Below are 16,925 nucleotides of genomic sequence, written 5' to 3'. Positions count from 1 at the left end.
ATTTATTGGCTTATGGAAGGTAGTTGCTGCAAACTCTGCATCAAAAGGGGGTTGAATAAGATTTCAAATTAGGAGAGAATGAAGACCATGGTGAGAAATCAATTCTTGCCATCTAATTTAGCAATCCAAATTTAAAGATAAGAAGGAACAATTTGAAACAGAGGGATATGGATGTCATGTCCTATACTGAGAAATTTCATACCCTGAGTATTAGGGGACAACTAGAAGATGAAGATGAGAAGGTGGCTAGATACATTAATGGCCTCAAGTACAATATTCAAGATGAAATAGGATTGAATGTACCAAGGACACTTGGAGAATGTTTTCAGTTTCCAATCCGGGCAGAGGAGAAGTTGAAAAGAATGAATGAGAGGCAAGAAAATCAGAGAGGTGGTTGAACAATGAAAGGAAGAGGTGTAAGAAGTCAGTTTAACACTTCAAACAATCAAGACAAAGATAAAGGAAAAGAGATTACATCTGAGACAAGAGGAAGTTTCAGGGGAGGAAGATTTGGAAGTGGAAGAGGTAATAGTGTTTTCATAGGTAAATGCTTCACATGTGGAGGAGTAGGTAATCGATCCTACAAGTGCCATGAGAAAGTGTGGATTTTAGGAAGGAGGAGAGGAGAGTCACCTTGACCCAAGGAGAAGAGGAAGAAAAGAAGTACAATAATGCAGACCCTGAACTTGAAGGAGAATCTTTGATGGTGAGAAGAGGACCACAAATGCAGTAGCAAAAGGAGACCAGACCATCCATTTTTAGGACAAATTGCATGAGCCATGGTAGGATTTGTAAGATGATAATAGACTCTAGTTCCTTTGATGATTTAGTGTCTTATCAAATGGTAAATAAACTAGGATTGAAGAAGTATCCTATTGATAGACCATATAGGGTATTTTGGTTCAGTGATGCACAAAATATTTTTGTAAGGGAGCAAGCAATAGTGGATTTCTCTATAGGAGAATATAAAATATCAAGCTATATGTGATCACATTCTAATGACATGCTGCCATGTAATCCTTGGAAGGCCTTGGCAAGCCTCAAGGAACACTATTCATTTTGGCTCATCAAATTTTTATATAGTACACAAAGATGGTGTGAAGTTTAAGCTAAATCCTTTGACTGGTCGTGATGAGGAAAGAGTTATTTGTTTTGGAAAGAAAGAGTTTGTGGACTTGCAGGAGCAGAGGGAGAGTAAACATGATATGATAGATCTGCCACTGAAGCCATCTCTTTTGGTTATGAAGGATGAGATTGTTCAAGACAAAACTCAAAATTCTTCTTACAAGCAGATAGTGACAGCAAAAGGAGTGATGATAGGAATAGTATGGTGTCCTTTGGTGACGAGAGTGAACAAAGAAGTGAACATATCCATGGAGGATAAGAGACAGGATCAGCATGACCTCAAACAACAAGTTATTCAGCCTTTGTCAAGGATAAAACATGACTGTTCACAATTAGCAGGCAGTAAGGTTACCATGACTGGTAACAAGGATCCAATGCTTTTTGTTTCGAATGATTTGTATGCAGGTGTGCAGGGTAATACATTGCAGGTGCAAAGCTGCAAAAATCCCTCTAGAAGGATGGGAGGAAAGAAGATAGTACCCCTTAACTCTTGGGAAAAAAGTTTCTTTGAAGGTGGGGTGTTTGGTGTAGGGGCACCTATTAAATCATCTAAGAGAGCCTTGGTACCAGATGAGGATAGAGGATCAAAGACATCATTGATTGTTAATTGGGATATATTAAAACCAATAATAGAATTATGTAATAAACAATGTACTTTGAAAGAAAAAAGTCATAAAAGTCCTAGTAAGGACCTAAGGGCAACATGATGTAAAATGGCCAAAAGAGCAATATGGGGTAGTCTTAGGATAGTTTCATACTTAGTTGCATTTAATAAATCCATATGACCAATTTTTAGTCAATGGAATAGTTTAGAAAGTTAGGGAATGCATAAAAACTATATTTTGAAATTTGAATTTCAAATTCAAATGGTCATATTAGTTTTGGAGGGAAAGTAGTAATTTGGTATTTTTTTGATTAAATAAACCTTTGTAACCAACTTGGTCGGTTGGATAGGTGCATATAAGCCTATTTAAGTTGTAATGAAAATATGCAAGACATGAATCATTATTGGTATAGAAAAAATCACAGAAATTGTATAGAACAACAATCATACTTTCCTCTGCATCAATAAAAAAATTAAAAATAAATGACACTTATACATATAATGGGGCTCTCTATGCGAATGAAAACCCCTGATGATCTAGGACGCCGAATCTGTATAGGCTCATCGCCAGTAGCCACAGCTTATATACAATAAAGAATGTAATTAAATGAGATTACCACAAACATTTTACAAGAATGCATCAATATTTAATCAATTAGAAAACATCTAATTACCTTTCCTTTGTCAATGCATACTGGCTCACCCCCGCACTTTGTCCCCCTCGGGGTAGGTGGTATCTGCAAGATAAAAGAAAGATTAGCAACCATATATGCTACAATATCAAATAGAAAAAAAAAATGTGAACACAACATAATGTACCGTAGATGTCTCAAGGCCAAATGAAATGGTCGAGAGTGTAGCATTATCTATCTGTCTGAGCTCCTCCTCGGTCATCAACTAAACATGAATGAAGATCACATACATGTAAAAGTTAGTATTGCTTAAAAGTTAAAATTACTCTATTATAAAATTAACTTTAAATCACATATGTCATAACAAAAAAATGTATACACATACCGACACCGAAGGAGTCCATGCCTCTGCATTCCCCTCCTCTCTCACATTAGGGTTTGTAGCCTCTACACGTGCGTCTGGTGTATCCTCGTCTAATACAAAATGATACTCAGGAAGATCACCTATGGGACCCAGGAAAATATTCTTGCATGTAATGCAAGTGTGAAGCACACAAATGTGTGATGAGCTAGCCGATGATGAACTGGCACCAACATCATCAACATGAGGAGGTAGGACTGACCTAGCCTGAGATATCATTAGGCTACTCAGCCTATGAATGGCTTTGATGGTTTGAGAGCTAGCCTTTGCCATAATATCTGGATGCTGCACTTGAGGAGGGGTTGAGATATTGGGGGGGGGGGGGGGGACAAAAGTGCCAAGTTTCTTTTGCTGGGAAGAGGGTCTATCCTGAGGAGCTCCTAGTCCTAAGCCCATGTTGGGCTTCATGCTCCAATAGTTCACTTTAAGTTTCAACACAAATTCTGCATATAATTTTCTAAGGAAATAAAATGGTATGTCTAAATTGCCATGTGGAGGGATATCAAAGACCATCCACCAATGGTCCCAAAAACTTGCACATATGGTGTCATTTGTGCACCATTTAATCGATAGTTTGGTTTTTTTTGGGTCAACTAGTATACCCATTTTTGGGTTAGCAAAAAGGCTAGCCAAATCATCTTTGGTTATGTTGAGGGCCATGACCTCATCATAATCCAAACCATCATCAAACATCTAGTGCATTTCATCATGCCAACGAAGAGCAGCATTTTTTTGGTTTGTAAGGGTTTCAATGTTATCCACTATGGTGTTTAACGTGGATAACATAGGAGCCAGTGCAGGTACATTATTGTATGTTCTATGCAAACCTCTCAATTTAGTGAGATTTTCATTTATCAAATCCTCGATTCGAGGAGGGTTTTGAGGAGGTAGAGGATCATTTGGTGGAGGGTTTTGTGGGGATACTAGATCGTTTGGTGGTGGGTTATGAGGAATATTATTCCCTACCTCAATGTCATCATTTTGATTAGCCATTCCTATTGAATTGCAAAACGTAATATATATTAAAAAAAAATCTAAATTTTAACCATTTTTGTCAAAAAAACCCTAGATTCAACTAAAACAAACAAAATCATGTTAAAATCTATTAAATTTAGGTTAAAAATGAGTCAAGGGGGGGGGGGGGGGGGACATACCTAATATCTGATATCCGATCTCGTATCTGATATTCGATCTGCTATGGCAATACTAGCTTCAAATTCGCATAAAATGAGGGCCCACAAGTTTGTAATTTTATTTAATCCAATGTACAAGTATCGGATATCCGATATGGCACAATAACATAAAATGAGTGCAATATATATAATATAACATATATATTAGATTTTATATATTTTTATATTATATTTAATATTTATTATATTAATTTACTATATATTATAATATAAAATATTGTATTATATAATATTATTATTATTATATTATATTATTATAATTTATAATATATTATACTTTTTTATTATATATTATATTATAAGATATTACTTTTTATTATTATATTATATTTTATATATATATATATATTATATTACATTACTATATATTATAATATATGAAATATTATATTATATTATTATAATATAATATGTTATTATAATATAATACATAATAATATTATTATTATAGTATAATATTATACGATTATAATATAATAATAATATTATTATTATATTATAGTATAATAATTATAATAATAATATTATTATATTAAATAATAATAATATCATTAAGTAAATATTAATATTAAATAATATTAATAATATTAAATAATATATCATACTATTATATCATTATAATTATTAGTCACATATTTGATTTAAAATCGGATATCCGATAAGGCTCGGCTTAACCTTCCAGGTTTGGTTCCTAGATAGGTAAAAAAAAGTCAGAGCGGATTTTGAAGCACTTTTAGGCGTCGTCAAACTCTTTTTTTTTCACATCACCACTTTTTGGCACACCATGATCCTGCACATACCCATGACATAGCCTTCTATGCCATAACCACACATTATCAAATTTTGCAACAAAACAAGAAGCATTTTTCATATCAAGATAAAATAGATTACTTCTTGTTTGATCTCCTTTTCCTATCAATTTACCATCAATATCATAGATTTTTGCAATTTTGTTTCCCAATTCTACTTTGCACCTTACATTGCCTAATTGTGAGACACTTAGCAAATTGTAGTTTAGTCCTTCAACATAGTATGCATTATCACATGAAATTTTCTCTGTAAGCTTAATAGAGCATCATTACCAAATCTAACACTATTTCCATCATACTGAGTAAAGTCAACAAACTTACTTTTGTCTCTTGTCATATGATGTGAGCATCCACTATCTATGATCCATCTATCATTCTTGTTCATACATGTTACCAATGTTGTAGGCTCTTCTGCATCAGACTATTCCTTCATGGCCACATAAGCAACTTCATCATCATTATCATTGGAATCCTCTTCAGCAATATAGCACTTCTTGCCTTTGTCTTTGTAATCTCTCTTATCATCTTCTCTTCTATATTTGTACTTGTTGCCTTCCTTGTAATCCTTCTTCTGTGTACAAATTGCAACAATATGTCCTACTTCATTGCAATTGAAACAAATGATAGGCAGCTTACCCTTGAATTTTCTCTTGCCTCTACGAAATCTTCTAGCTAGTAATGCTTCTAATTGTTCCACATATTCCTCATCAATGCTACTATCACTGGATACATATTTCATCTTTCTTCCCTTCTTTGATTTCACCTGTTTAGTATCTTTTAGTGATAGCTTGGCCTTGAAAGTAGATTCAACACTCTTAGGTCTATAGTTGTCAAAGTTAGATAACTCAAAGACAGTGAGTCTACACACTATTCCTTCAAAACTTAGATTGTTTCCTGGTACACATCTTAGCTCTTGTATAGCTGATACTCTAATAGCATAGATAGGGAGAAAGGTTCTTAAGAACTTACTATTAATAGTATCATCATCTAATTGACCACTCAAACATCTTATTGCACTTACCACTTCCTTTGTTCTAGAGGCATACTGAGCAACATTCTCACTTTCCTCCATTTCATGTCATCAAACTTTCCTCTGAGGCTTTCTCTTTTTGCTCTTTGGACATTCTGATCTCCTCCATAAATGTCTGATAGGGCTTTCCACATCTTGAATGCAGTTTCACATCCTTTGATATCATTGAATTCAGTGTAGTTGAGTGCAGAAGCAATTTCTAGCATTGTCTAATTGTGTTCCTGTTTGTTTTTCAAATCTTCTGCAGTAAGAGTACCATTTGGATCAACATGTTTAGTAACAATTAAATTTTGGGCATAATCTCCTATGGATCCAAGATGCAGCTTCATCAAACTTTTCCATGCAAAAAAGTTGTTTTTGTTGAGCTTGGGAACTTCTCTCTTAGGCATTTTGATCTTTTATGCTTCTAGTCCCTTTAAACTAAATCAGCAACAAAGCTCTGATACCAATTGTTAGAATTGTTTAGAATAACTGAGAGGGGGGGGGGGGGGGGGGGGAAGGGGAGAGGGGTTTGAATTAATTATCAAATGTCTAAATGCCTGAATAATACTTTTTTATTAATTACAGTGAGAAAATTAAACTAATCATCCATCTAGGCTTAAAACAACCATCTTAGCAAGTTATAGAAAATCAAAATGCAAGAATAAAACATACAAGATCAACACATGATACAGTGGTTTACGTGGAAACCCAATTTGGGAAAAACCACCAATAACATGCTACTCAATTCTCACTCTTCTGAAGTGATGCCCTATTAAAGGCCTACCTTGTTAAAGGCTTACAACACACTGTTAAATCTGACCTTGTTAGAGGATTTCACCATACTGTTAGGAATGGGCCTAGTTAAAGGACTTTGGAACATTCACTTGGAATGTCACCTTGTTAAAGAATTTACAACATGGCTATTAAACCAACCTAAATCCATATGATTTATACTAACTGTTACAATTGCTAGAGAGTAACAATAATGACTTTTGATTTGATACAACTTACAACATATCTTGCAGATTTTAGATCACACTTCAGTTCAATCCTTTTCTTGGCTTTAATCACTGCAGCTCTAATAGCTTGTCATCTCAAGCTTCATCTCCTTGAGTCTTCTTTCTCATAATACCAATGCAATCATATCTATGGTCATCTATCTAAATAGAGTTTCTATGCTCTCTTCCTCTTTAGCACTTGCTTCAGCACTTCATGCTTTCATACTTGACCAACTCTCTACTTCGTGACCTTATGACTCCTTAGATAGAAATCTAGAATACTTTTCCCGCTCAATTCTTCCTCTCCAAATTTAGGGTTTCAATAGATTAGGTAGGATACAATGTATCTATCGCATATCTCATCTTCATCTAGAAACTTTGTCTAGAATCCAGCTGTGTTCACCAAAAATGTTTTACATAGTGTTCTATGCCACTAACTCATCATTCTTATCTTCTATCTAGTTCACAAAATTCTAGATAATAACCATGTAGGCTCAGATCTAGCAAAACCTTGAATTTTCAAAATAATGCAGCAACTTGGCATTATTGGTTTACTAATGCTCAGCTCCTTCTATTTTACTCAGCTCCTGCATCATGCTCAACACCTAATCTTTTACTCGACACTTGATCTTCACTCGGCACCTGAAGGCTGCTTAGCACCTGAAGATCACTCGGTACTTGAAGATCACTCAGCACACACTAAAGTTGAACTTTTCTCGGCTACAACTAAGAATATGTTTGGCACTAACTAGCTTGCTCGGCTCTCTCTAATGAACTTAGTTAGGCTTTACAAATGACTTAGCTAAACCTTAAATCTTTGATGTTTTTTAGTGTGTCCATTCTCTATGTCTTAGAGTATGTCATAAATATACTATTTCATTAATGGCTTAGTTGATCCTTATACTTCATTACAACATCATAACTTCAATCTTTCTCTAGGTGCTCTAGTTACATCTTATTGATTGCCTCATCCTTGTCAATCAACCAATTGATAGTATTTGGATCACTAAAGTAATTGTCATTCCTGCAAGTAGCAAGTTTGACATCAATGACAAAATAATTATTGAAAACATTCTTTACCAGTTCTATTATTCTTCATTCATGATCTTTTCAATCATTTCCAACAATTCTATGGAGGAAAAACAAGTTCTGCTAGTTGGCCAATTAAAAGATACTAAAGTGGCACTTGCAACACATCTTGAGAAGAAGTTAAAATTGAATATCCTGGTTGCTGATATTCCTGCTAGTTATGGGATGCTTTTGAGTAGAAGTTTTTGCAAAGATCTTGGTGGTGAGATCAAGATGGACATGTCACATGCCCTTATCCTAATTGGAGATAAAAAGGTTAAGCCTAATCCCGAACCTAAAGCAAAATATACAGTCTTGAAATCAGATGATCCAAGAGCTAAAATATTGTATGTTGATACTAGACATGGAACGTATATGATGACATCCACTAAAGAAGATGTAACTAAGCCTCTTATGCCTGATATAACTAATGAATTATGGTCAATTGAGTTTGATGGAAGTTCTTCTTCTTCTGGTTTAGGTGCTAGGATAGTGTTAATATCACCAAAAGGAGAGAAATTCTTGAAAGCTTATAAGCTGGCTTTTGAAACTACTAATAATACCACAAAATATGAAGCTCTTCTACTTGGTCTCAAGTATGCATGAGAAAAAGGAATCAAACAACTCAAGGTATCATGAGATGCAAAATTAGTTGTCAATCAGGTATAAAGACAACATCAAACAAAGAATGCCAAATTGAAGGCATTTAGAAATAGAGTGTGGGATGAGATTGAACATTTTGATTCTTTTTCTTTATATGCTATCCCTCATGAATAAAATTCTACAGTAGATTTTCTTGAAATCTTTGCATCTCTAAATATTTCTCACCCTAAGTTCAATAGAGATGTTTACACAATAGAGATTATTCATAGACCCAGTGTGCCTGATAATGATCGATACTGACAAGTTTTTGATGATGATGGGAAAATCATTGCATTTCTTGAGGGAAGGCCTCCATTTTCAAACCTAAAATTTGAAGGATTGCATAATCATAATGGAACACTAGAAGATGACCCTGAGGTTATTCAATTGGATGGTAATGTTGTCCCAAGATGATTAGTCACCCTAGAAAGTCTTTTTGATAAAGAAGATAAAAGGAAAGAAAAAGTTGAAGATACTAAATCTTCTAATTTTTTGGATTATGAGAAAGTAAATATTGGTTCTGAGGAAATTCCAAAGATTGTCCTAATAGGGAGAAATTTGTCATCTAAAGAGAAAGTAGAATTCACAAAGTTGTTGAAAGCCTACCAAGGCATTTTTTCTTGGGGTTAAGAAGATCTTAAGGAATTCATGAATGGGAAGTTTAAACATCAAATTCCTTTTAAACCTGGTTCAACTCCCTTTCGGCAAAAGCAAAGGAAATTCAATCCCAAGGTTGTTGATGCTATTTTCAATCAAGTTGATAGGCTGCTTAGAGTAAAGATTATCTATCCCATTCACCATTCAACATGGGTAGCCAATATCATTCTCGTCAGGAAGAAGAATGGTGAGATAAGAATATGTGTTGATTTCTACAATTTAAATCAAGCATCACTTAAGGATAATTATGGACTCCTTGTCATGGATCATATTTTGTAGTTGGTATCTAGCTTAGAACTCATGTCAATGCTAGATGGCTTCTCTAGTTACAATCAAATTAGTGTCACACCGGAACACCAACATAAAATAACTTTTACAACTCCATGGGGCATGTTTTCCTACAATCGAATGCCTTTTGGGTTGATAAATGTTGGGTCTACATTTCAATGGGAAATGGATCATTCATTTGTAGATCTCAAGAATAAGATTATTGTGATGTACCTTGATGATATTATAGTGTTTTCAAAACATAGAAGAGATCATGTGCACCATTTGGAAGTTATCTTGCATCGATGTCAAACTCATGGCATCTCACTAAATCCTAAGAAGTTTATATTTGGAGTGACAGAAGGAAAACTATTGGGGCATATTGTCTCTAAAGAGGGTATTTGAATAGACCCTGAATAGGTGAAAGCTATCCAACAACTATCACTTCCCATAAGTAAACTAGGAGTTAGGTCTTTCTTTGGGCAGATAAACTTCATAAGAAGGTTTGTACTAGAATTATCTGAGATTACAAAGTCAATTTTGGATATGATGAAAGGGAATAAAAATTTTAAGTGGATAAAGGAAGCTAGGGCTTCTTTCCAACAAATCAAAACTCTGATTGCCAATGCTCCTACCCTTTCTTATCCAGATTTTTCTAAAAATTTTCATTTGTATTGCTATGCATCTGAGAACACTTTATTTTCTATACTTACACAACCTGACAAAGAAAATACCAAGGCCCTGATAGCATTTATGAGTATCCCTCTTAAGAAGCATGAATTGAAATATTCTTTGATTGAGAAGAATGCATATGCTTTGGTTAGAGTAGTGAAACAATTTATGTTTTACATCCTAAACTCTCACTCCAAGGCATTTGTTCTTGATTTAGCAGTGAAGAAACTTCTAACACAACAAGAAATCAATGTTAACAAAAGGGCCTCTTGGATAGCTAAAGTACAAGAATATGATGTTGATATCAAACCTACAAAGCTTGTCAGAGGAAAAGGTTTGTGTAAAGCTATTACGAAAGGATCTTCCTCAACTGAAGAAGAGAAAGAGAAAGAAATTCCATTAGTCTTATTCATTAGTAATACCGATGATTGGTTTTCCAATATCGCCTATTTTTTGACTTATGGAGAATGCCCAACCCATCTATCATCCAAAGAGAAGAGGACCTTAAAATTGAAATCTACAAAGTATGTTATCTGGGGTGACGCTTTGTACAAGAAGTGAATAGATGGTACCTTGCTAAGGTGTGTAGATTCTGAACAGAAAAAGGAGTTACTCCAATTGTTTCATAATGAAGCATGTGGAGGTCATTACTCAACATCGCTAATAGTTTACAAAATTTTGAGAAATGGGATGTTGAAGGATGTAGAAGAATGGGTCAATAAGTGCGACTCTTGTCAATATTTCAAAGGACGAGTCCAATTAGCAACACTACCCTTGAAGCTAGTAGTGATTGAAGAACCATTTCAACAAAGTGGTTTGGACTTCATTGGTCCTATCCATCATTCATCCACTATCGAACATACTCACATTTTAATGGCAATTGATTATATTACTAAGTGGCTAGAGGCCATCCCAGTCAAACAAATAACTTCAGATGTGGTGTGTAGTTTCTTCAAGCAAAACATTTTGGTTAGGTTTGGGGTCTATACGAAGATTGTTACTGATAATGCTACCAACTTCTCTTCCCAAGAGATATCAACCTTTTGCTATAAATATGGGATTATTCTCTCTCATTCCTCTGATTGTTTTGCATAAGGATGGTCAAGTAGAATCGAGCAATAAAAATATTATGACCATTGTGAGGAAATTGGTAGATGTTAATCAGAGGTCTTGGCATTAGCACTTGTATGATGCACTTTGGGCAAATCATACTACTAAAAAGAGAGCAATGGGATTATCTCCCTTTGAGATCCTAGATGGAACTAAGCTAGCTCTTCCTCTTCCTCTAGAATTATTTGCCTTGAAGTTACAAGATGCTATTGAGAATCATGAATTCAAAGATGCTCTTGAAAAATGAATATTATATTTGACCAAGTTGGAAGAAGAGAGGGATGTGGTGGTAAATAGAATTCAGGAACATCAATCCTGTTTTAAGAATTTATTTGATAAAAAGGCTAAGCAAAGGGTGTTTCAAAGAAAGTGATCTTGTCTTGCTTTGTGATAAGCATAGAGAACCAAAGGGCTTACATCAAAAATTTAACTCCTTATGGAGAGGCTTGGTGTGGGAGCACCTCAACTCATGTCAATCATGGCAAATTTCATAAGATTTTAATGTTTGAGTCCTTTTGATTTTAATGGAACCATGTTGTGAAAGGGTTAAAATCCCAAAGAATTACATTGTAATGTGCGTAAAATAGCATTGTAATTTGCATTGTTAAATGCTTGAGAGAATGGGAATATCGAGAAAATAAGTTAGTTGTATAACTACCTTCGCATCTCTTGAAATAGAGAAAAAGTGTAACCGAATGAATATAGAGGATAGTAGGAAAGAAAAGAGTTACGAGAGGGAGAGATCATAAGTGTGAGGAAAGAGTCAGCTCTCTGGTCTTCGACTAGAGAGCCATGTTTGTATTAGCAATTGAATATTAATGTTTAAGTTTTGAGTTTCAAAGTCCCATCATAACTTTTCTATCCTCTTAATGTTTTTTGGTTCTGTTGAACTTAGCATTAGTTATGGTTCTTGTTTATTTGATTTCCTGTTACAACAAGGCCCTTTCCTGATTAAAGAGGTACGTGGAAAGAATTCTTTTAATTCTGTCATACCTAATTGGTACACAGTTACCCTTACCTTATAATGAGCAACACCTGAAGCATTATCATTAGTCAAAGGTGTTGTACACCTTTTTGTATTAAGTTGTCCAGTTTTTGGTGTGCTCCTATTAGTTTGTGTTGTCCCATTTTTGGTGTTCATTCCCTCTTTTGTAAATTAGTCCCTCAAATGACTCTATTTTATAGCCCAATGGATAAAGCACTATTTTATTCTAGTTATTTTGGATTCAAGCTTCATCCTTGTTAGTCCTTGTCCCAAGTTAGAGCCAACTGTTGCCCAGATATCAATTGTCTCAATTGATATTTTATCAGTGCTATGGTGATTCTAGGAATATGCTTTGTTTAAACCATTAAAATGGTCATTCCTTCTCTAATTTTTTGTGAATTTTTGAATCTTGAATATCTATGGCTTGTTCCTAGCTCTGCCTAGCACTTAAAATTTTCAAAATCCAATTTTTGAGCCCCAAGTTATTGTAGGTTAATGGAGAGACCCAAATTATGCATTTTCAAGTTTAGCATTAACCATTAACCTCTCAAGAAGGTTAATGATAACTTTCAAATTATGTATATTTGAGGAGGTTAATTGACCTCTCCAAAAAGATGTATTCATTAACCTCTTTGAAATAGTTATTAACCTCTTTGTTCAGTTGATTAAGATTAAGCACTGGAAGTAAGATCATCTAAAAAGCAAGTACCAAGATAGGAGGCATATTGAAGGTTAAGAAGAAACATACTGACAAATTTTTGAAATCTATTTACAAACACTAACATAATGAATCTCACATTCCTAAATGCCATGAAAGCTAGAACCTGCACCCCTATTATTGACAATGTTAGTATCATAAAGCAAGAGAAACAAGAATAGAACAAACTAGCAATAGCTATAGTAGTTCCAATCACAATTATAATAGTGGTGACTTGTCTACTATTATTATTTTTTCATCCTAAGGAAGTGTGCACTGTCTATCTCAAGAATGATGTCAGTCTTATCTAGAAGCATTGAAACCCTTAAACATAATAATATTAGTTATGACTATATCTGGACTTATGCTATATGGGAGATGTTGCAAGCTACATATAACTTCAGTACCAAAGTTGGGTATACAAAATCCACAAATCTTCAAAGAGTAACTATCTGTGTTGCTCCAGCTCAACCATCCTAACTTGGTTAACTTGATAGTCCTATGCTTCAAAAAAGGTGAGCAAATCATTGTATTTGAGTTCATCCTGAATGGAAGTCTTTATGATCGACTGCACAAATATAGCGAGATTTCATCAACTCTACTATCATGGTCATCTTGGATGAACATTGCACTTTAGATTGCATTGGCTTTGGAGTACCTACACGTAGATGCTAAGCCTCCCATGTTCCACCATGATGTCAAATCTACCAATGTCCTACTATTAGATGAGAACCATACCAAGCTTGTAGATTTTGGCCAATCAAACTAGGGCATAGAGATAGCTGGGGTACACCAACACTAGTTAAGGGTAGCTATGGTTACACTGATCCATAGCATATTAGAATAGAGGATACACATAAAGTGTTTGAAAAAATGTAAGAGTGGGATACTATGTTGTGGAACACCTTACTCCTAGGTTATGCTTATAATGGCCATATGCAAGAAGCAATGAGAATATTTCATAGAATACCCAAACCAAATCTGTTCTCGTGGAACATATTGGTCGATGGATTTGGAGAGAATGTATAGGTTGAAGAGGCTCTGAATTTGTTTCAAAAGATGTCGAAATGATGTGTGGTCTCATGGAATGCAATAGTTATAGGGCATACATAGAATGAGATCTTTAGAAAAGCATTACAACTCTTTCGAGAGATGTCAATGATGGGAATGAAACAAAATGGAGTGACATTTGTGACCATCCCTCTTGCATGTGCTAATTTGGCAGCCCTAGAACATGGGAAGGCTATCCACAATGATGTAATTAAAAGTGGGTTTGAGTTCAATACTCTTGTTGGAACTTCCTTAGTGGACATGTATGCAAAATGTCGAAGTGTAGAAGATGCACAGATTGTGTTTGACAACATGCCTATTTGGGATGTGTTCTCATGGAATGCAATCATTGTAGGGAAAGCTATTCATGGGTTTGGGAAGGAAGCCTTGGATCTCTTTGAGAAGATGAATTCTTTAAACATGAAACCAAGTCATATCACATTCATTAGATTTCTTTCAGCTTGGTGCCATGCAGGGTTCATGGATGAGGACTAGAAGTACTTCAATTCTATGAATGAATACTATAATGTGACTGCTGCGATAGAACACTACTATTGCATGGTTGATCTCTTTGGTTGTGTTGGTTATTTGTACAAGGCATACAACTTGATTACTAATATTTGAGTAAAGCCTAATGCCACCATATGAGCATCTTTGTTGGCTTCTTGTAGAATTTATTCCAATATAGAATTAGGAGAACGTGTGGCAGAATTCTTGTTTTAGTTAGATACTAAAAGTCCAAGGCATTATGTTATTTTTTCCAACACATATGTAGCGGCTGAAAGGTGGATATGATAATGGCTCATCAAAATCAGTCCCAAAGGATTGAAAATTCTATAACCTATATCAATGGGAAGACAAGGTTGTAGTATTACTATCAAGACTACAGTTAGTGCATGAGCAATTGAGGTTGTGAATGATTGTTTCTTTGTCAACTTGGCGATGATCATGAAGAAGAGTCTGTATCAAATAACTCAACAAATCAATGATTCGATCATCTAAAGACATGTTCCAAGCCATACATTTCAGTTAGTAATCTTTGTCATTTAAGGGTTAATTTTGCGGAGGTTAATTAACCTCACCCAAATCACATATTTGAGGGGTAGTTACTAACCATAGAAAGGTCGTTATTAACCTTTGTGTCAATATAAGGGCTCTTTTGGGATTTGTAAAAAGGACTTTTTTTGTTTTAAATAAGAAAACAATATGCTGAAGTTTTGATCAAGAGATAAATTTTGGAAAGTATGTATAGTTTTTATCTCTGAAATTGAAAAATCTCTATTATCTTCTTGGTGAAAGGAAATGAAAGGAGATGTGCTCTTGATTTCTTGTTGTAAAATCAAAATAGTTGTAGTTGTAGTAGACATTCTCATGGTACTGTGTGAGTCTTTATGAATAATAAATGTACTTGGTAATATTGGTTACTTTCAAGCGTAGTTCTTGATCACCTTTGTTATCATTCTTGTTTACCCAAGAAATTTGTGAGGTCATGTGGTGCATTTGTCCTGAACGGCTTTCTCTTGATCTTTGAAGTTTTAGATTCTTTATTTGAAAACCTTTCAAAAATTATAACATAGAAGGGAGCTGCCCCTCTAAACATAGAGGAAAGCCCCATACCAAGGGCCTATCCAACTATTGGAGACATCGATTTGCCACACACTCCGTTGGGAAAATTCTATAGTGACAAATCTGTTTACCAACAGTCTTATAAGACTAAATTAAATAATTAAAAATAATACTATAGGAAAAATTAGAATCTAACTCTAATACTAACCAATTTATATCTTGTATGTAAAATAAATTGACCATTCACATATTTGAGCAATGAACCAAACTAAAATCTAACCTTAAGAATAGGTAAGACAAAATTTATTGTTAGACAAAAAATTGTGAAAAAGAAAAAGAAAATCCTAACAGAAAATCATATTGAGCACCCAACTTAAATAGACTGCACTATATACTAGGTTTAATGACATATAGACAATTTATTTCATAATAATTTCTAACAATATTACCAAATATATCTAAAATTTTCAATGTTCTATTTTAAATATAATATTTATTAGTTAAATAATAAAAAATTCTTAAGTTAAATAGGTTTAAATTTCATGTCATGTTGCGGAGTTTACTTCATATGCACCTTTACTATATTTCCTATTGACATGCCACTACTACTAGCTTATATATATTTTATAATATACATGGGTAAGTTGTGGGAGACATTAATTTAATAATTGATACCAAAATTAGATACCACAAAAATTAAAGCCTTATAACTCTAAGCTTCCAAGTTCAAAACTCATAACAAATCATATCAGCATAAGTATATATTAATGTAGATATATGTCACTACATAGACAACTAAGTATAGGATTATATCTAGTTAAAGAATTTTTTATTAATTAGTTGATACACTTTTAGTGTGGGATTTCATTATATTCTTTTTTTACCACAACTTCTTTACATTATGGTAAAATTATTTTGTGATTGTTTAAAAATATGTTCACGTTAAGAAAATGTTCAACATACAATATCTCAAATTGTATTTCAAAAAATTATTATTTTCATTTTTATTTATTAAAATAATCATTTTAAATTATTTTTTTAATTAATTAACTTGAAAATTTAAATAAATAACAATATGGTACAAAAAAATAATAGAATTAATTCTATAAAGCTTTAAAGTTATTTATTTTTGTGAAAAAGAAAATGTGTTAATCAAATCAACTATTAAAAGTATAAGTGAAATAATAGTATAAAAATATTTTATATTTTCTTGGTAAATGATTCTATAACAAGTATATTTCTTTTTTAATATAATGGTTCTTTATATATATTTTTAATTAATTAAACTAATCATTCTAAATTTTATTTTTTATAATTCAAAAATAATATTATTATAAAGTGAATAAAATAGGAAAAATATATATTCAATGATAATATCACATTTAAAAAAATTAAATTGCCTTCAAAACTTTATACT

At 33.5% G+C, this 16,925-nt stretch overlaps 1 protein-coding gene across 1 annotated transcript; it reads left to right on the top strand.

Annotated features, from left to right (window-relative positions):
* The first annotated feature begins 14,044 nt into the window (after positions 1-14,044).
* On the top strand, positions 14,045-14,437 carry LOC149556123 (pentatricopeptide repeat-containing protein At4g38010-like). Its single transcript, XM_089829706.1, has one exon. The coding sequence runs from the start codon at positions 14,045-14,047 to the stop codon at positions 14,435-14,437; it is 393 nt and encodes a 130-aa protein (XP_089685832.1).
* The last annotated feature ends 2,488 nt before the right edge of the window (positions 14,438-16,925 follow it).

This window comes from Cupressus sempervirens, chromosome 5 (genome assembly GCF_028749045.1).
Source record: "Cupressus sempervirens isolate cs-2001-9-10 chromosome 5, ASM2874904v1, whole genome shotgun sequence".
Classification (NCBI taxonomy): domain Eukaryota; kingdom Viridiplantae; phylum Streptophyta; class Pinopsida; order Cupressales; family Cupressaceae; genus Cupressus; species Cupressus sempervirens.
The sequence above is the reverse complement of the archived record's forward strand: the minus strand, read 5'-3'. Positions and strand labels throughout refer to the sequence as shown.